This window comes from Oryzias melastigma, linkage group LG19, assembly GCF_002922805.2.
Source record: "Oryzias melastigma strain HK-1 linkage group LG19, ASM292280v2, whole genome shotgun sequence".
Classification (NCBI taxonomy): Eukaryota; Metazoa; Chordata; class Actinopteri; order Beloniformes; family Adrianichthyidae; genus Oryzias; species Oryzias melastigma.
Window position 1 is genome coordinate 8,795,125 of NC_050530.1, and position 20,121 is coordinate 8,815,245.

A 20,121-nucleotide genomic window follows, 5' to 3' on the forward strand; every position below is an offset into this window, starting at 1 on the left:
TTACAATGTTTATTGTTCTAAACATTTTTGTCAGAGATTCTCCTTTTGAGAATTCATCTAACACTACTATTAACAATCTCATTATTTTACTAATTCAATTTACAGTATGTGAACTGTATCAGATTAATATAAATATATTCAAAACATACTGTAGATTATTAATGTGTTTCTAAACAAATGTGAAACTCTGAATCAAAATCGTTCTTACTCTCTTATCGTTCACTCCTTAATGAAGCCATTTAGAGAGTAAGTCACTAAAAAAAAGCTCAGAATTGAATACCATAAAATATTAAACTATTAATAAAAAATTATATTTAACTATAAATAACAAAAATTGTGTAAATATTTTTTTAGGTTGTTTGTTAAGTCAGTAGTTTGAACTTTTTTGACAAATAAACTAGACAACTGTTTACCTTCACAAAGAATATTATTTTTTCTTATTTTTTACACTTCAAATGAGGGAATATTTACCTTTATATTCTACATTTGTTTTTGTTTGAAGCTTTAAAGTGTAATACTATTGCTTTATTATAGTTTATCAGCATGAACTGTGATTAGATCAATATAATTTAGTATGAGAAATTCTGGCACTAGGAAAAAATGGCTGCAAAGATTTTCTGGATTTTCTACAGACCCATATACAGTATATATTTGTATTTGGCGCCCCCTCCTGGCATTCCCCTTAATTGTTTTATAAACCTTGATGATTTCAAGACATTTTCATGACACAAAAACAAAAATTGATAGAAATGGTATAAAAAAAAAGTTTAATCATACATGCAAAGTGTTGCTAAAAATATGTAACTGTAGCGCCTTTTCTGAAAATGAAAGAAAAAAAAACACAATTACTTTTCATTCTAGGCTCAGAGCAGTTTGGCTGCATTAAGTTTTGAAAGATGCATTTTTTTCACTTTATCCAGCTTTTTCCTTGACTGCCTCCACTGCTCTCCTTCGTTTTAGGTTTGTGTAGAACAGTGCAAAATTGATAACATACGTTGACACACAAACCATACAGAAATCTCCCAAAACAAAGGCCAAAATAGATGCAAGATAGACTGAGCCAGCCAGAGACACCCAGGAGGAGAGGACCAGTGCCAGCGCCGCCTTTTTGGACAGAGACAGTCCTGCAAAAAATACATTTATTTTAATTATCCTAATCATATTTATTTTATAAATGCAACTCAAACTGTGTTTTTCACTGTTAACTACAAGCTGTTCAGTAACTTTCTGAGGTTTGCTCACCGAGGCCCAACTGCAGAGTGTAAAATATGATGCCAAGTATGCTGTTGGGCTGGTTCAGAGGACTATCAGTGCCCACAAAGTACTGGACCAGACCAAATCCACGCCCCCACCTGTTAGAGAGAAGTTCAAACACATTTCAAATTCTAACAAATATATTAGAAAATCTTGAGAATGTTTTATAAAAAATGTCTCTTTGCATGAAAAACATCAATAACCTTCAAAGGAAAGGGGAAATCCTGTTGGAAATATATTAAATTACTTTCAGAGAAATGATATGGAGCCCTGGACATGACAGTCAAAGAAAAATATAATCATTCGCTCAAGTTATTAATTTGTGCACACAAATTAGCATTTTTTTGGGCACAAAAATAGCAATTTATGGTAACATATTGGCATTTTTCTTAGCATTTGTGGGCACAAAGATTAATTAGTGCCCATGAAACACACAAAATAATACTTTGTGCACACAAAATACTAATCTGTATGAAGAAAATACTAAACTGTGGCCACAAAATACTAATTTTAGGCCACAAATTACTCATTTGTATTCACTAAATGCTCATTCTTGAACGCAAAATACTAATTTGTGTGAACAACACAGTTTTTGCACACAAAATACTAATTATTTTTTAAAAATTCCTAGGATTAAACACATTTTGGACCACAAACTAACTTAGAGGCGTATTTGTGCCCAAAAAATAGAAATGTGTAAACGAAATAACAAATTTTGTGCAGAAAATACTAATTTGTACGAACAAAAAATGACAAAATAATAATTTGTATCAACAAAATAATGAATTTTTGTACACAAAATACTAATTTGAGGCTATAAAATGCAATAATATACTAATTTGTATCCACAAAAATGCTAAAAGAATACTGATTTGGAAACAAATCAGTTAAAATTAAAATGTATGGAAAATACTGTATTAACAAAATATAATTTTTTGCACACAAAATAGTAATTTGTGTAAACAAAATAATAACTTTTGTGTACAAAAAAGTCATTTGTATTAACAATATAATGCAGTTTGTATTAACAAAATGTATATTTTTGTGCACAAAATACTCATTTGTGTGAACAAAATAATAATGTTTGCACATAAAACACTAATTTTGTAATTACAGATTACAAATTTGAGGGAACGATTTCTTTATTTTTATGTCATGTCCAGAGCTCCGTACACTTCTATAGGAATTTCTAACACGTGGCAATGCTGGGGGGTGGAGAGTCCACAGAAGTTCATGCAGGTTTTCACTCAGCCTGTTATTAAAAAAAGCTTAGAATTGGCGCATGACCTGCGTTTACCAGAGGGAAGAATGGAGTCATACCTGGAGGTAAAGACTTTGGAGCAGCTGACTGACTCCCCCAGGTCGCACATCGCCCTGTACTCTGGGTCTCTCTCACGGGAGAGCTCGACGTGGAGGGCATACACGGACAAAACCAAGCCAAAGAAACACAGAAACACGCGCACTTTCCTCTCCCATGTCGGCATAGCCGGATTTGCAGCCATGTGGACGCGTTTGGATCAATTCGGATCACGGCAAAAGCTCTGAAATAAATGCCACGATCAGCGTTAACTCCGTTTTCTCTGTGGTCCTTTGCATGGAGGCACGTTAGGAAACAGTCACTTCTGATTGGACTCAGGGACTTTTAAGGTTTCCTGTCATTGGATGTTTGGGTCCAGATGTGGAACCTCGCATATGGTCGTTTGAGTTTGTTTACTACAGACTTCAGCCTGTAAAGCTCTCTGAGAAAAAAAAGAAGAACAAGAAGAAAAAAAGAATTTTCAGAAAAGCTTTTTTGTGATTTATGTTCTTGATTTTGCTATTTAATATGCATTTATATGAACTTAAATATTTTAAATAATTTTAATAATTAACAAAAATAGAATCAATTGTAATCCCGTTATATGTATATATAAAATAAATTCATATAATTTCTGATGCTCCGCCTTAATAAAGTCCTTCAAAAATAAGAGAATCACTATGAATAACTATGCCATTTTTCCATTTTTTTTAACTGAATTTTCTAAAATAATTAAAATATAAACAAAGACAATCTTTACCTTCTTAAGCCCCGCCTTGTCTCCTTTCTTGCGATTTCATTGGACAATTTCTCTGATGTCCTCTCATCTCATTGGTTCTTCACGCGCCTCTCAGTCTGAACAAGGAAGCGTTTGAGGAAGCTACACACAAGAGTTGTCGACGCTTTTCCGGATTAAACCATAATTATGGTTTTAAAACGGCTTAGCGTATGCAAATATGCCATATAATTTATAAACGCTCGCGTTTAGTTTATGTTTTATCTTAACAACAACAACAAAAGACAGTTTCGGGGCATTTAAACAAAGACAGGTTCAGGTAGCAGTTAGGTTACGCCCCTGCGTCACAAAGTGGGTAAGGCTACGGTCATATCTTTGTTTGTTAGCTACACAGAATGACAACTGCTTTGTTTTGAGGCCACCTTTTAGCGGATTTGGTCGCTAATCTGCTTCAGGACCTTTTCCTTAAAGGTAGGGGGTCTCGTCCCGTTTGGTGCATGACCTTACGGTCTGAAGTTAGCTTTGTGTTGATTCTTTATTTTCCACAACATTCGCTCGATTAGTTTTCTTTATTTACTCATAAATAGCTTCTCTCTGTACGTCTGTCCTCACACATTTTCTGCATTAATCAAGGGCATTACTATAATAAACATACCCCTCAATTTATATTTTTAAAGTCTGATTTCACTTGTTAATTGTTCTGTTTCAGTCTGGATTACTTTTTTATTTAAAAAATATAAGTTTTTTTGTTTTGTTTTTTTTTCTTTGCTCACAGAAATTTTTATTTTGTGGGCACAGATACGGATTTTGTGCATACAAGTTGATTTGCGGTTCCTAATAAATATTCTTTTAGCATTTTTTGGAGACAAATTAGTATTTTATTAGCATTTTATAGCCACAACGTAAAGTAATCCAGAAAGTTTTGGATGATTCTTCAAACTTCCATTTAAACCTTTCATTTGCATCCACTCTTTATCAAAAATATTTACCATTTTCATAGAGATTTTGATTAAAACGAGATACAACTAAGTCTATGCTTAAGTAGTCCACCTAGTAACCAAATCTGCCATTGTTTAACATTTAAGGTGTGACATTTCAGTCCTGCAATGTCAAGTGGGAAGTATAGATGTCAGTTCTTTTATATTTCCAGGAAAGTAACTTGATTAAAAGCAGTGAAAAAAATTGTAGAAACGAATGTAGCTGAAAGCTTTTTAACTAGGGCTAAACAATATAAGGAAAACTCGCAATCTGGGATATACATGATCGACAATAGGACTTATAATACATAAACAAAAAGTAAAAAACAACTGACATAAAATTTCTGTTTCTCTGCAAAAGTTTATTTACATAAAAGTCAACATAGCTTCTGATTGGTCAGATGCGTAGTTTTATTTTAGCATGTGTATAAAGTAACCATTTATCGTAATTTTCACTATCTTTTAAATATTTTTCATTCTCTCCAGAAAATGTCAACAATAAATGCTGCAGTTGGCAAAAGTGGCTCTCCTGAAACCATGGCCACAGAAAAAAGCAGAGAGAGTCAAAACCAGCAAGGAGTGGAAGGCGCCGACACCAGCACAGCAGCAAAGAACCTGGCTCTGCTGAAAGCACACTCCCTCGATGTGAAGTTCGACGTTGGAGAGGAATACGATATTATAGAAACCATCGGAACTGGGGCATACGGTGTTGTTTCATCTGCCAGAAGACGGGACAATGGTAGTTACTGTCTGTCACGCATTATGAATACATGAGGAAATTTAATACGAGCTGCTCCTCACTCCGTGTCTCACACTTACACAGGCCAGCAGGTGGCAATAAAGAAGATCTCCAACGCTTTTGAGGTGGTGACAAACGCCAAGCGCACCTTAAGAGAGCTGAAGATTCTCAAACATTTCAAACATGACAACATTATCGCCATCAAAGACATCCTGCAACCGAATCTTCCTCACTCCGCCTTCAAGTCTGTGTATGTATTTTACCGGTCATTTTAGCACACAATTTTCCATTTTGAATGCTGTTATATACAAAAAAATTTGATTATTTTACATAAACTTAAATTTATTGTAAATTTTTATTAATATTTACCTTTATAGCCAGTTAAATGAGTATTTATATTTTAAATCAATGGTAAATAGTGCTGCCAAAAACAATTATTTTAATAATCGACTAATCGCCGATTATTTTTTCAGATTAGTCGACTAATCAGGTCACACACAAACTGGATGTAAAGCACACATCTTAACCATCATTAGCTTTAAACTACCTTAAAACTAGATATAAAGAATTACCTGTGAAGATGCTAGTGCTGATAGCTGAAGATGTTGAAATTGATAGCTGAAATCACTGAAGCTAATAGCTGAAATTGCTGAGGCTAATGGCTGGAAACACTGAAGCTGATAGCCAGCTAAAATAGTAGTTAAATGCCAAATTAGCCTAAAAAATTTGAAAAAAAAAGCCAAAGTCACCCAAAACAGCTAGCATGTAGCTGTTTTTAGCTATGAACTAAACTCCAAAATAGCCTAAAAAACAAATAAAGCATAGATTAGCCAAAATAGCTAGCATGTAGCTGAAATATTAGCTAAACTCCAAAATAGCCTAAAAATAAACAAAAAAAGCCTAAATTAGCCAAAATAGCTAGCATATAGCTGAAGAAATAGCTAAACTAAAAATAGGCCAAAACAACAAAAACTGAAAAGCCTAAATTAGCCAAAATGGCTAGCATTTAGTTTTCAATATTAGCTAAACTCCAAAATAACATAAAAAACAAAACAAAAAAAGGCCTAAATTAGCCAAAATAACTTGCATGTTGCTGAAATATTAGCTAAACTCCAAAATAGCCTAAAAAACATAAAAGGCTAAATTAGCCAAAATAGCTAGCATGCAGCTGAAATATTAGCTTAACTCAAAAAAAGCCTAAAAAAACCTTAATAAATTCCAAAATAGTCTAAAAAGCTAGCATGACGCCATATAACTTTCAAGTTTACTCTGACTCCATATAATATAAAGTAATGACTAATCGACCATTAAATTAGTTGCAGACTATTTTCATAGTCGATTAGTCATTGATTAGTCGACTAATCGTGGCACCTCTAATGGTAAATAAGACCATTTCTTTCTCCATAAGAAGGAAAAAATAATTATTGACATGCTGGTTGAATAACTTGAGTTTTGTGCATTAAAAAAACTTGTTTTTCAAATATACCTGAGCTAAAATAATTAAATGTCCTAATAATACAATGATGTCTTACCTCTTTACTTCCTGTGTGTCCAGATATGTGGTGCTGGACCTCATGGAGAGTGACCTTCATCAGATCATACACTCCACCCAAACACTCACCCCCGAGCACACGCGCTACTTTCTCTACCAGCTCCTCCGTGGCCTTAAGTACGTGCACTCTGCCAACGTCATCCATCGTGACCTCAAACCCTCCAACCTGCTGGTGAATGAAAACTGTGAGCTGAAAATTGGGGACTTTGGCATGGCGAGGGGGCTAAGTTCCCACCCTGAGGAGTCCTACTCTTTCATGACGGAGTACGTGGCGACTCGATGGTACCGCGCTCCTGAGCTGCTCCTGTCTCTGAACCATTACAGCCTGGCCATCGACCTGTGGTCTGTGGGCTGCATCTTTGCTGAAATGTTGGGCCGAAAGCAGCTTTTTCCCGGCAAACACTACGTCCACCAGCTTCAGCTCATTTTAAGCGTGTTAGGTACGCCCCCCGAGGGGTTAATAAGTGCCATAAGGGCCGAGAGAGTGCGCTCCTACGTTCAGAGCCTTCCGTCTCGGACTGCTGTGCCTTTGTCCAAACTCTACCCTCAAGCTGAACCGGAGGCTCTGGACTTGCTGGCGGCCATGCTGCGCTTCGATCCCCGCCAGCGGATCGGCGTGACGGAAGCACTCGAGCACCCATACCTGGCGAAATACCACGACCCAGACGACGAGCCCATATGCGTTCCAGCTTTTGACTTCGAGTTTGATAAGATTGCAATGAGCAAGGAACAAATCAAAGATGCAATTTTGATAGAAATCCAAGATTTCCATAAAAAGAAACAAAGCTGCCGTCAGAAGCTGCAATTCAAGCCATTGCCGAGACGGAACAATGGAGCCGCTGCGCAAAGCAGCAACCAGAGCAACGCTCCGACGGCAACCGTCAACCTGACCGAATCCACGCTGCTTCCAATGGTACCACAGAAGCAAAGCCATCAGGCAGAAGTGAACCAAGCATTTGCTAATCAGATCAAAGCCTTTGATAAATCTGCCGCCCTTTTAGACATCGCCCAGACTCGTGCGACCCTCAATTTACCTCTTCTCAGTAAAACCGAAAGTGGTCCGGTTGACGTGGACATGCCCAGCGCCAACTCTGACAGCGGCCAGCCGGAGACCATCGATCTAACAACCCCGGTGTCTAGTCAGGGGGCTTCAACGGAAGCGATGAGAGACCGCGAAGTACACGAGTATTTAATGAGCACCCGGGCTCCAAACACCGTGAACCAGCCGGCGGCTAAAGCTCCCACCGCGGCGGCAGCTCCGGCGCAGAGAATGGCATCCGTACCCACCCCTGCCCACTCCCTGTCTCTGTCTGTAGCACAAGCCCACTCACTCTCTCAGTCCCTTTCACAGTCTCTTGGCAAGAACTCGAGGAGTTCCCAACCTGCAGCCGAGGGAACCAGAAAAGAGGGCGCCATTTCAGAGGATACTAAGAATGCGCTTAAGGCAATTTTATTAAAGTCAGCTATCAGACAAAAAGCCAGGAGTGGTACGTTCATTTTTTTGCACACATTTCTGAAAATCCTGCTTTATCTGAATTCTTTGATATGTTTTTTTTGCAGATGGAGGTGCCTCAGCTATTGGGATTGACAGCGGTGCAGGAGGAGGCACCTCATCCTCCCTGTCCTCTGCTCTGGAGTGCCGGCGGTCTGTCACAGCCCAGGAGCGTCAGCGCGAAAGAGAGGAGAAAAGAAAGAAGAGGCAGGAACGAGCAAGAGAAAGGGAGAAAAAACTGAAAGAAAAGGAAAGACGGGAGGGAAGACAGGGGGACTCTTTGGGTGGGGTGTTGCTGAGTGACGACGACAAGAGCTTGTTGCAACGCTGGACACGGATGATGGACAGCCGCGGCGACAAATCGCAAACTCCCAACAGTGATGGATGTAAGAGCAAGGATTGTAGCGAGAGTTCTCACACAGAGAACAACCAAACCGACAAGGCCAGAACGTTCCAGACACAGCTCATCTCTCAAGTAAACCAGCAAGGCTTGTTTCCGCCGCCCAGCACTCAACCACCATCACTGCCTTTCTCCATGAACCAGCAGACCTCCTCAGTCGTCTCTGTAAACGGAGGGCTCGACTTAATGGCGGTGGCTGGTGGGTTCGTCAAAAACAACACCCTGAAGCCTCACGCCGAAAGCAGCGGCTTCGGCTGTTTGGGGACTTGGAGCGGCCAGCAGTTGGAGACGAGGCCGCCACACCAACCGACCAGGACGACGCCGTCCGGCTTCCTGCAGCCCCAAACCCAAGCTGATCCCCAGCAATCACAACTGCTCCCTTTGGAGAGTTTTTTGTCAAAAGCGCCAACCCTCAACGCCCAAGAGACAAACGGGAATGTGGCCATCGCAGGTCAGAGCAACCTCAACACGATGACGGGAAGTTCAGGACAAATGGAGAAGCTATGTTCTACATTAGGAGGGAAACCAGCATCAGAGACCAGAAATCCCCTCTGTGGGACTGTCGGGGTTTCCTCTCAGCCTCATCCCAGCCTGGTGTTCACCGATACCGGACAGCAAGGAGCCTCTACTGCCCCCGACATCCACACAGTCACCCTGCAGCTCTCAAAGTCCCAGGTCTAGACTGCCGTTTATTTACAGACAAATCTTAATCTTAATGGAAGCAAAACTTTAACACTTCTTGTGTTTCTTCTGTCAGGTGGAGGACGTTTTACCGCCCGTGTTCTCAGTCACCCCTAAAGGAAGCGGTGCTGGGTATGGCGTGGGCTTTGACCTGGATGACCTTCTGAACCAATCTCTGACAGACCTGCAAAACTGTGACCGGGACAGGTGAGATCTGACACTAAAACTTCAACAGAAACACCAACACTCAACCATGAACCTACATTTGTATCTCTTCTGGGTTTTTTCCTAATACCAGTGGAATAATCTAGGTCTGAATTCAGAAAACAGTGACAAAACTGGTATGAGTATAAAAGCAAGTGCATTTTTTAGCCCCACTTTAAAAAAAAAAAAACACACACAATTAGCCACATTTACACCCCAAGAAATGAAGTTTGGATGATAAGGTGACAAGAAAAAGCACCAAATATTCTCTACATTAGCTACACAATGAAGCAGATCATTTAAACCATTCATAAAACCAAATATTTAAACAAGAAAAAATATAAAAAATTAATTTTGTTGCTTTGCTTATGGGTAAAAGAGAAAGGCGTGCATCTTATTACCATCTACATCAAGATAGATAGAGAAATTGTTCCGTTTGAAGTAGATTCAAACACAAGAATATTTCATAAATATATATAGTTGCAGGAGAAAAATGTGAATTATTTAGAATTACTTGACTTTATGCATAAACTGGACACACGATTGTGTTAAACAAAAAACATATTTTGGTGTGATTTAAGCAGGCAATTGTTTTCTCCATCGTTGTGATTTAAACAATAATAAAAAAGACTATCATGTGTCCATTTCATACAGAAATTGAGTTATTTAATCTTGATCACATCCTTAATCTTGCAACTGTAAGGCAGTATTTGAATTAGGGCTAAATAACAGCTTTGTCTTCCATAATTGGGGGTCAAATCCTCAAAACTTTGATGAAACGGTGCCTAAGTCCTGGAAAATGTATCGACTTCCACAAAAATAAAGTTTTTATAGAAATGAAAATGTGAGAAACAAGACCAAGCGGCAGAAAGAATCAAGGTTCCAGAAATAAAAACAACCTAAACTATACCTCAGTTACAATTTATAGAATTTTAGGAGTCTGTGGTTTATGAATATTTCATAAATAGACAGTTTTTAGCACAAATCATGTGTTAAACAATAAACCTTTTGAACACTTTGCCATTTTTAACCCCTTAATACGTGAATTTATTTCCAGCTATGAATAAAAAAAAAAAGAAAATCACCCATAACCTCATAAAAAAACATTTTAAAAGTTTTAATGCAAAATCTTCAAGTCTTTTAGTGCCTTCATATTAAAGTGTTGTCTCTCCTACATGCCATCGTAGTGATTTTAAAACAAACGCCGCCGGGTTAAAGTCAAACAAGTTTTTCACTTCAGTCGAAATGGAAATCAGTTGCAGACATGCAGGATAGAACACGTATTAACCCAACCACTTCACTCTCAGTGTAATCTTTTTGTTATCCATTGACTTTTGTCTTTCAGCTATGACTCAGCCCCCCTCTCCGCCTCCCTCTTGTCCGACTGGAGCGAGGTTCACCGCATGACTCCGGCTGACCTGGAGTCGCTGCAGCAGGAGCTACAGCTTGGCTCTCCCATGATCCTCTCTGATGGCATCGCACCAGACTCCTAAATTACACTTTCAAAATTTGAAAAAAATAATTTTTTATAGACCATGAATGAACACACAAAACTGTTTTTTCTGTAATAAAGAAAAATCTTAGAAATTCGTGTCTGAATGCTACGTCACTTTAAAAACAAAAACAAAATAAAAGCGTGCACTAAATCGTATTTCCTTTTTGATTTCTTTCACATTAGCCAAGAATATTGTGATAATGGAGAATAAATATGAATAAAGCCGACTTTGACGATTAAAAACATTTTATTTGAAATGATTTAAAATACAAAACTATGAAATCTACTTAAAGCTCATAATACAAAGCTGTAATTAAAAATAAAAAAAATCATGTTTACATTTTGTTATGGCTTCACGTGCAAGTCAGATACAAGTAACATAATGTGACTGTTAAAGGCCACTGAGGCAGAGATTGACCCTCAGAAATCATCTTTGAAGTAGAACCTGCAGGATTAGCACAAAGCTAAAGAGCAAAATAACGCTCCCACTCTGGATGTGATGGGCTGCTCCATACAGCTGAACCTCTGGTATGTTGTTCTTGATGAAGCTTGAGAAGGTGGTGAGCCGCGCGTACACGCCTGGTTTGTTCTGCTGAGCACAGCCGATCCCGAAGCTCACCACGCCAGCCTGCACCCAGGTCCCATTTACCATCGGGCAGACCAAGGGCCCCCCTGAGTCACCCTGAGGGGATTACACATAATCAGATGCATTTTAATGACAAATGCTTAAAAAAAGAGCCAATAAAAATGAATAAATTCAGGTTCTGTGATGTAAATAAACATGCAAACAGCTGATCAAATAATACCTGGCAGGAGTCCTTTCCGCCCCCCTGGTATCCCGCACAGATCATGTCACTCAGGATGTCCACCTGCTCCGTTGGATCTGAGAGGTACATCTCCTGACATGAACTCTGGGAGATGATTGGCACCTCCACTTCCTGTAGAGTCCCGAGTCCTGACAGAGAGACTGTGGGGAGATGCAATCATTTTATGTTATTTCTCTCACTGCTAACAGCCATTAAAACAAATATAAAACCCCAAATCATCTTAGAGTTTAGACTATAAATGAACAGTCTAATTTAATTGGTTGTAATAAATAAAACACATTCATCAAAACAGTGACCTTATTAAATATTTGACACATAATATGATGAAATTTAGCAAGTTTTACCGTCTTCCTTGGTGTTGCCCCATCCGGTGACATAGCACCGCATGCCAGCAGAAAACAGGGTTCCAGACGAGGGCAAGCACACAGGACGGGCATAATCCGACCAGGTTATGGGGGTGGACAGCTGCACTAGGGCCACATCTTGCCCCTTGTAAGATTCAACGTAGCTGGATGGGATCACCACGCGACTCACAGAGTGAACCGACTCATGCTGGTTGGTGTTTTTGATCTGGTACCGGCCAACGTAGACAATGTAGTTGCTCACGTCGTATGAACTTGAAGGGAACGAGAACAGGTTTAGTTAAAAAATGTCAAACATTTACGTGTATTAATGATTAAAGATGTACTCCAATCATATTTTGATCTATTTATGAAGTGGTATTTTTGTTACAAATATACTGGTTTTTTTTGTTGTGGGTAGGTCTGCTGACTTGAAGTAAGACTGCCCTCATTTCCCATCATCCCTTTGTGAATCGCTAGCTTAAAGGGCATATACCATGCAAAAACAACTTTTTGAGCTTTTAAGTGTATTATAATGCTTATTTCTCATTTAAAACCAACCTCAAAGCGGTATTTTGTTTCTTCCACGCATTCTGAGCATTCCTTTTAACCCTCGCGTTCTCTTAAGGGGTCCAGATGACCAAACCTTATATTGATGTGCGATACCTCCCACAACAAAGGTGGACAGGATTTTATGTTTGCCGCAGACATCAGTGAAGATAAAAAAAAGCCTTAAAATAAAATAAAAAAAAAGAAGTTAACCATGCTGTCTTGTGGGGTCCAGATGACAACAATGTAAACATGCCTCGGACAGCATGAGGGTTATAAAGCTGCGTTCTGAGCACCAGCTAGCGTCACGATCACTAGCGGTGATCAGCTAGCTTTGTAATCCCTAGCTACCTGATCATTTACTAGCTCAGGGGTTACTAGCACCAAAAGAGCCATTTGGTCCAGTTTCTGACAGACCAGAACCCAGCGAGAGCCACCAAATCCTAGCTCATTTTTTAGAAAATACATTTTATTTTTATGTAGCCATTTAGCTATTAAAATGTAGCTTTCAAATATTTACAATAAATTACATTTTAAAAGTGATATTTTTCTATATATAACAACTTTAACATCTTTACTTTAGACAGCAGCAAATACAAGTTCCTTTCAAAATAAAATAATCTGTGTCAAATAAGATCCTCTTCAAAAAACAGAGTCAAACATGACATTTTCTTTCATATGACAACAACTAGATCCTATGGTGCAGCATATATTAGAATGTGTTAAACTCAAATAAACTAATTTAATATTTATGAAGATTGTTAGCACTTTTCTTAAAGCCAAAGAGCCACAATGGGGGGGTAAAAGAGCCACATCTGGCTCCAAAGCCTCAGGTTGCAGACTCCCATGCTAGCTGATCACTAGCTTCAGCTAGTGGCTAGCATCGCAAGCTCCCCCGGCTCATGCAAAGTCATGTTGTTAGCCACTGTAGCGATGGTCAAGAAATGCTCATTTGATTTAGCGTTTAAACTTTGTGCGTTGACATACACCAAAGATCATTCTGGTGAGGAATCCGAGTTACATTTAAGGTAAATGTATTGGAAAAGGGAGGAAGCAGACGGGGGAAAGGGAGCAGACTATTTCCTGGTGGAAAAAGCGAGCAATGAATTAGAGGAACTGGTTTGAAAATGGAGTTTTAGCAAAGACGTATACGAGGAAAATGATTCATATGAAAGTTTTGATATGGAAACTGATGATGTATTAAGGAAAAAAGATTTGTTCACAGCTAGTGCTAGTTAGAACAGATTATAATAGTGTGAACATTTCAATAAATCTTAAAATGCTCACCTGGTGTTGTCTAAATTTTATGACAGAATTTCACAGCAAAAATAACACATCACCATTCTGTCTGCGCCAAATTTTTGGGATAAGCGCCCAGGCTACACAGTATGTACCCAGGTGGTGCCACATAGATCCAGGTAAGAGTTCACAAAAATAACTAATATTAAAAAATGATCATATATAAGAAAATCATAGCATTTAAAGCCCCTGACAACCCCAACCTAACATTACTGGTGTAACAAAAATGAGGAGCAATATTGGAGCAATCCACACATACAATTTTGAGCCAGATGGAAGCTCAGACAAGGAAAATAAAGAGGTTTCTATTTGTCTACCCCACAATAAATCAGATTGCTGATGTCACTTCAACAATTACAATTTTTCATCCGCTCCTGCTTTGCAACGTTTGATTAAAAAATACTCAAAAATGCTATTTTAATCTTAATTTTCTTTTAAAAATATGTCCTTGTTAGGATATCGGCAATAAAACGTCAAGTACATATTTTATAAAAACAATTCTTAACCCAAGACTTCTATAGATAAATGTCTTACTTGGGGAAACAATGTGCTGCTGATAAGACCCAGTTCTGTGTGATGATGGAGCCTCCACAGATGTGACCATCACTCTTTGTCTGGAGGCCGAAGGGAGAAAAAACAATGAGTCACCTTAACATCACAGACAAAGCCTTACCTCAGCAGGTCAGCAGCACTGCAACCAGGATGAGGAACACAAAGAGGAAAATTCAAAGAGATTTTCTCAGGTGAGTGAAAACAGAAAGTTTGGCAGATTTACCTGTAAATCCACCTGCCACGGCCAAGCCCCTTCTTTGGAGTCCATCCCTCCCACAATCCTGTTCTCCATTAATGGAGGTCGACCACATTCTTGGGCGCGAGAACTCCAAACTGTTGTAAAGACACAAGAACGTGATAGTCAAGCAAAACCCCCCGCCAAAAAAGTTGTTTGATTATGTACGTCGTGCTGAACAAAACTAGCAAACTACTATACGCCCCTAAAGTACACAATGTACGACGTTCAGGTCGAACAAGATGAAACTAACGGTCGATACTCACCTGTGACGCACCAAACAACCGAGCAGAAAAGGTTCGTCCACATCCTCTTTTACGTGTCAAAACGCCCACAAATCCGTTTCAAGAAGTTCACCTACCAATTAAAAAGTCAATAAAAGCTACATTTACTCTCCTCTCTTGGTAAAAACTCCAACAGATGAAGATTTTTAAATTATTTTCTCTCTTTTTTGTTCTTTAAGGTTACATGTCCGTCGAAAAGAAACCTCTCGGCTTGTTTCCGGACTCACTCCAGGTTGCAGACTCGTCTCCTCCTTCACCCCAACATGCAGCCGATATCAGTTTCGATCGAACAACTACTCACCTGTGTGCTTCGGCCAATCAAAGGGCAAGCCCCGCCCCTCCATTTTCAGCGCGAGCCAATGGAATTCGAGGAATGTCACAAACAAACCCCTTCTTTGCTGTTTGGGAAATTTGGCTCGAAAAAACACTTTAAAACATTTTGACAAGTCTTTAATGTTGATAATTTATCATCAGAATACTAGGTTGAAATTATTCATTAATACTTATTTAATCTTACACTTAGAAAATAATTTCTATTAAAAAAAAAAGTAAAATCTGTAACAAAATTTATCAAAAAGTAAAAAAGGCCCTTTAATTTATACTTAATTAAATATTTAAATTATTTCATATTTTTTTAATCAATTTTTATTCAAATCCAATTTGAATGTGCATAACTTCCTGTAAACGCTGAAGAGATATATTCAATTTAGAACAATTTAAACCGGTAAATACATGTTTAATACACCAATAAAAAGGATGAGTCATCATTTTATTGCAAGATAAAAATTTTGATGCAATGAAGTTTAATTAATCTCAGCAACAAGTTTATAACAAAGATAAAGCAAATAAAAAATGGTGAAAACAGCTCTTATTTTGAAATTATCTTTACACGTATTCATGCATTTTTAGCAGGTAAGAGGTAAGCAAGCAGAATTTAACTCTTTAACACAAGAGCTCCAGTATTTATGTTATTTGATTTACTGTAACTTTTCAACCGTTAACATAATCAATTAACTCCAGTAGATTCTGAAGGAGAAAATAAAAGATTTTGTGTTTAAGTGTTGCTGGCGACATCGGTGTTAAACGGTTAATTAAAGGTAGAACGATATTTTCCTGTCAACCATCATTTGAATATCAGCTAAACAGCATGTTGATTTTCATGCTGACATTTTGTTTCTGAAAGTTTCCAGTGTAACTTGAACCTGCTCTACAGTTCACTGGAAGCTTGGACAAATAGAGGGTTTAAATGTCTTCCAGGAAATGTAAGTAATCACGCAGTAAAGGGTCCACACTGTAGCTCCACAGGGGCACCTATCACTGTTTGCAATTATGCTCAAAAAGATTCATTTTGACAATCTAATTCATATCATGATTTGTGGTTACTAATACAATTCGTAATTAATATTGGTTTATTTATCACTGAATTTTTAACCAAAAATTAAACCATAACTCAGATAAATACCTGGTTCTGAAAAGTGCATCTGAACTTTTCTAGAGTCCTTGTATTTCTTGCAAGACAATGACGTGTAAATTAAAGTCCCCCATGATGATTTTTTTTTATTTAAAAGTTTTTAACCGAAATCCTACAACCTAATTGTCTTAAAAATCCAATTTTCACGTTGATCTGAAGCCTCTGTTTCCAAAATGTCCTCTGAAGGGGCGTGGCTTTTGGAGCTGAGCAACCCCGCCCCTAATCCCCACACTGAATGCAACATTTGAAGTGTTTCCACTTAACTGTAATGATGACTTGACCATTTTTTGCTGCCATCACATGTGTAAAAACCTACTATACCTCAATCCAAATGGTATTTTCCAAAATTGACATAATCAATTGAATTCATTTTTAAAAGATTTTATATAAAATAGATCGATTCACTTATCGGTTTTCCTCAGACAGATCAATCTGGTTTGATTATAGGATTATAAATCAACTCATGGATTAATTGATGCACACCTGCACAATACATCCCACATTTATTGTCATTGTAATATCAGTCAGTGTATCAAAAAGAAGGCTTAAATTTGGATAAATGGTTACCTTAAATGCAAAAAAAATCTTGACATATTTAACAAATTAAAGAGAGACATTTTCGGATTTTAGATACTTACCTTTAATCTAGACGTGGGTTATTTGGAGTATAATTTAAGTTCAACAGTGTATTAGTTGTTGATGTATTGCAATATTGATCACTAATATCGCACATTGCAAGTTTTTCTAACACCTACTAAAAAACAAACCTGTCATACAGGTATTGGAACTGAAAAACGAGCGCACATGTCTTTCCGTTGCTACACTCGCAGACACACAACCAGGTCAAGGGGTCAAAAACAATACATTTCTCCAGCTGTGGACTGGCTTAGTGGATTTATTGTCAGTGTAAAGACGGATCGATTATCGGGGTGCGCACACATCCTGTTTCTTCTGCCTGTCCATGAATATGTCTGTCCCTCTTTTCCTCTCCTCCTTCCCTTCCTTGCTCTCCGTCTCTGCCTCCCCCCATCCCTCTCTGCCCCAGGCAGTGTGTCTAGTTTCACAGAGCAATTGAAGGTGACAGGGACAGAGAGAGCGGGAGAGGGAGGGAGGGACAGAGGGAGGACACATCACAGTATCGCCCGGGGCTACACAACAGTACAGGAAGAGCAGGAGATGGGGGGACAAAGAGAAAAGAGAGGAAAGACTCTCAAAAGTAGTCATTGGAAAATCCGTACGCAGGTAATGCGACAAAGTTGCACAAAGAGAGTGGAAAGGTGTGTCAGCAGATTATCACTTTTTTGTCTGTTGTTGCACTCCTTCGTGTGCGATGCACCCCAACACACACATCCTCTTCACTCATAATATATGAACACATTATTGGATCCAGTCAGGAGGAGCAATTATAATGCACTCCCGTTTGTTTTTATTTTAACAAGTTGATGAATATTTGCAGTGGCATTGTAACCATGGTGACTGCCTCCACCGCCACCGCCTCCCCCCCACCCCTCGTCCACCTCCCCCCTTCCACATCCCCCCTTCAGCGCTGAAAAAGCAAGGGATGGTGGGAGGGAGAGGCAGAGAGAGGTGACAGGAATGAACTAACAAGATGCACTAAAAAAAAATGCATGTCCTGGAGCTACATGAATCTTTGCAGTGAAGCACGCGCCTCCTCACACACACTACTGCACTCAGCACATCGGGATCACATAGGTTGAAGCGCATTCCTACAACTGGAACACAATAAGATGCAACGGCGATTTCTGAAAAACAAAAGTGTTAGCAGCTTGAGAAGACAAGAGTGGAGAGGAGGGCGCAGGGATGGACGAAGACCACCTTTTAAAGTCACGTCTGTTAAAACAAAGGGTCTAAAAAGAATTAAAACTTTCTTTCAATTATCCTTACAACTCGCCAACTATGAAATTCAGCAAATTAGATTTGTTTGGTATTAATTTTTACAACAAATTTTTAAAAAAAGAGTAGCTTAATGAGTAAATGTACGGACAATCATGACTTTGTGACCTAATTTTGGTACCTGGATATTTTTAAATGTTTATTTTGTTATGTTTTTGTCAATAATTCTAAGTTTAACATATAAATCCATACATAAAATATATTAAGAGCAAAGCTAGGAATTGTTAAGACACTTCTCTTATCCTTTCCATTATTTAGCATTTTTTATATATTTTACCAATTACCGCTAATTAATAAAAATATGCTTTAAACCACTTTTTAATCCAAAATTACCTTGATTTATCATCTACTTGTAAGCTGTTTTTGCTTACAAATGACAAAGTAGCCTTTTTTTCATAGCTAGAAATAAATTTAGACATCAACATATTAACTACTTAATTATTGGTTTGAAAATAAAACGAAATCAATCAATAAATCAAAAGTTTAATCACAATATTTGTGATTTACTACACAATTTTTTCATCATACAGTGGGAAAACAAACACAGGAGTTATACATTAACAGAAGATTTCATCTTCTGTGAATAAATTTCAATTTAGCATCTCCTATGCTTCATTTCTCTAGTGTAATTTGATGCTCTATAAAGGCATGATGGGTAGTTTTGGATTTTATCTTTCATTTTCAAGACTTTTAAAGACCAACTCCAATAAAAATTTGTTTTTTAACATTTTCTTGTTGCAATTTTTATCATGTTGGAGGACATATTTTAAGAAAATCAAGCTAAAAATTGCATTTTTGAGTAAATCTTTCTTCTAATCAGTATGAAATAGAGGCAAAACTTTGTCGTAAATCTCCCGTAGAAGGGACATACAGTCGATGCGCCCACTTGCAGACATTTAGATCCATGTACGTCTATGTTTACTTGTCTGAGCTGACATCTGCATCAAATCTGTGGATATTAGTCGCCATTTTTGTTGCACCACTAGAGTTAGCTTGGGGTTGTTAGCTAGCAGAAGAGCAAGTAAACAAAGGGATGATGGGAAGTCAGAGCAGGCTTATTCTGTGCCACAACTCAGAGGTGAATTTCTGATGAACTTCTGCAAGAATTATGTTCTAGAAAAAGACAATAATATTGAAAAGAACACTGTGAAATTTTTTTTAAAATAGATCAAAAGACGACTGGATAGGGACGTATAGCTTAAATTATTTTTACAACTTTTTATAAGTATTTCTTTGTCAAATTTTCATGCAAACTTTTGAGAATTTAAAGTTTGGATGTTTTAAGCCTAAAATCACAAAGATTTGAGAGTTTTCCCTTCAAAAGTTCCAACTCTAATGTTAGCTTGGAGTTGTAAGCTAGCAGAAGAAAACAAAGGGATGATGGGAAGTCAGAGAAGGCTTACTCTGTGTCACAACTCAGAGGTGAATTTCTAATGATCTTTTGCCGCTCTGCAGGAATTATGTCCTAGAAAAGGAAAGGCTCATAATTAAAATGTATCAATTTTAAAATAGATGATTGGAGTTAGTGCATTAAATAATATTTAGAACTTTTTTTAAGTAGTTCTTTGCCAATTTTTGTTAACATTTCATGAAAACTTTTAAAGTTTGAACTGAAAGTTTTGGATATTTTAAGCATAAAAATCCCAAATATTTTAGGGTTTATTACAATATATCCTTTCCCTTCCAAAGTTCAGCTTCAAATGCCAGACTAAGTAATTATTATACTTAAGTCGGGTGTCCAAATGCATCTTCCGCCCCTGTTCTTTATAGTATTTACCTTTGAACTTGTCAAGTCCTTTCCGTTCTCAGAGGCGCATCTCGA

At 37.9% G+C, this 20,121-nt stretch overlaps 3 protein-coding genes across 7 annotated transcripts; 1 reads left to right on the plus strand and 2 right to left on the minus strand.

Annotated features, from left to right (window-relative positions):
- Nucleotides 1–746: 746 nt before the first annotated feature.
- vkorc1 (vitamin K epoxide reductase complex, subunit 1) lies at nucleotides 747–3,452 on the minus strand. Its single transcript, XM_024284983.2, has 4 exons — nucleotides 3,312–3,452; nucleotides 2,575–2,993; nucleotides 1,243–1,352; nucleotides 747–1,124 (listed from the first exon to the last, which is right to left on the minus strand). The coding sequence occupies exons 2-4, from the start codon at nucleotides 2,754–2,756 to the stop codon at nucleotides 913–915; spliced, it is 504 nt and encodes a 167-aa protein (XP_024140751.1). The 5' UTR covers nucleotides 2,757–2,993; nucleotides 3,312–3,452; the 3' UTR covers nucleotides 747–912.
- Nucleotides 3,453–3,514: 62 nt separating this feature from the next.
- mapk7 (mitogen-activated protein kinase 7) lies at nucleotides 3,515–11,156 on the plus strand. 2 transcript variants are annotated; one of them, XM_024284976.2, is made up of 7 exons: nucleotides 3,515–3,642; nucleotides 4,751–5,003; nucleotides 5,088–5,253; nucleotides 6,559–8,042; nucleotides 8,116–9,122; nucleotides 9,205–9,335; nucleotides 10,678–11,156. In XM_024284976.2, exons 2-7 carry the CDS (start codon nucleotides 4,754–4,756, stop codon nucleotides 10,823–10,825), a joined length of 3,186 nt encoding a protein of 1,061 aa, XP_024140744.1. In that variant the 5' UTR covers nucleotides 3,515–3,642; nucleotides 4,751–4,753; the 3' UTR covers nucleotides 10,826–11,156. The 2 variants fall into 2 exon arrangements, with proteins under 2 accessions (XP_024140744.1, XP_024140743.1); XM_024284975.2 differs by having other exon boundaries at nucleotides 3,611–3,758.
- Nucleotides 11,056–15,238, minus strand: zgc:92313 (uncharacterized protein LOC436869 homolog). Of its 4 annotated transcripts, none has more exons than XM_024284978.1 (7): nucleotides 15,142–15,238; nucleotides 14,897–14,987; nucleotides 14,619–14,728; nucleotides 14,378–14,457; nucleotides 11,999–12,270; nucleotides 11,634–11,794; nucleotides 11,056–11,509 (listed from the first exon to the last, which is right to left on the minus strand). In XM_024284978.1, the coding sequence occupies exons 2-7, from the start codon at nucleotides 14,937–14,939 to the stop codon at nucleotides 11,255–11,257; spliced, it is 921 nt and encodes a 306-aa protein (XP_024140746.1). In that variant the 5' UTR covers nucleotides 14,940–14,987; nucleotides 15,142–15,238; the 3' UTR covers nucleotides 11,056–11,254. The 4 variants fall into 4 exon arrangements, with proteins under 4 accessions (XP_024140746.1, XP_024140747.1, XP_024140749.1 ...); XM_024284979.2 differs by having other exon boundaries at nucleotides 14,897–14,990; nucleotides 15,142–15,220; XM_024284981.2 differs by having other exon boundaries at nucleotides 15,118–15,202.
- Nucleotides 15,239–20,121: the final 4,883 nt, after the last annotated feature.

Coding starts and splice junctions, on each gene's coding strand:
- zgc:92313 (XM_024284978.1), bottom strand. CDS start 14,939: ATGTGGACGAACCTTTTCTGCTCGGTTGTTTGGTGCGTCACAG. Junction 11,795..11,998: donor GGGCAACACCAAGGAAGACG/GTAAAACTTGCT, acceptor ATCTCCCCACAG/TCTCTCTGTCAGGACTCGGG. Junction 11,510..11,633: donor GCGGAAAGGACTCCTGCCAG/GTATTATTTGAT, acceptor TAATCCCCTCAG/GGTGACTCAGGGGGGCCCTT.
- vkorc1 (XM_024284983.2), bottom strand. CDS start 2,756: ATGGCTGCAAATCCGGCTATGCCGACATGGGAGAGGAAAGTGCGCGTG. Junction 1,353..2,574: donor TCCAAAGTCTTTACCTCCAG/GTATGACTCCAT, acceptor TCTCTCTAACAG/GTGGGGGCGTGGATTTGGTC. Junction 1,125..1,242: donor CACTCTGCAGTTGGGCCTCG/GTGAGCAAACCT, acceptor TATTTTTTGCAG/GACTGTCTCTGTCCAAAAAG.
- mapk7 (XM_024284976.2), top strand. CDS start 4,754: ATGTCAACAATAAATGCTGCAGTTGGCAAAAGTGGCTCTCCTGAAACC. Junction 5,254..6,558: donor CACTCCGCCTTCAAGTCTGT/GTATGTATTTTA, acceptor CTGTGTGTCCAG/ATATGTGGTGCTGGACCTCA. Junction 8,043..8,115: donor CAGACAAAAAGCCAGGAGTG/GTACGTTCATTT, acceptor TTTTTTTTGCAG/ATGGAGGTGCCTCAGCTATT.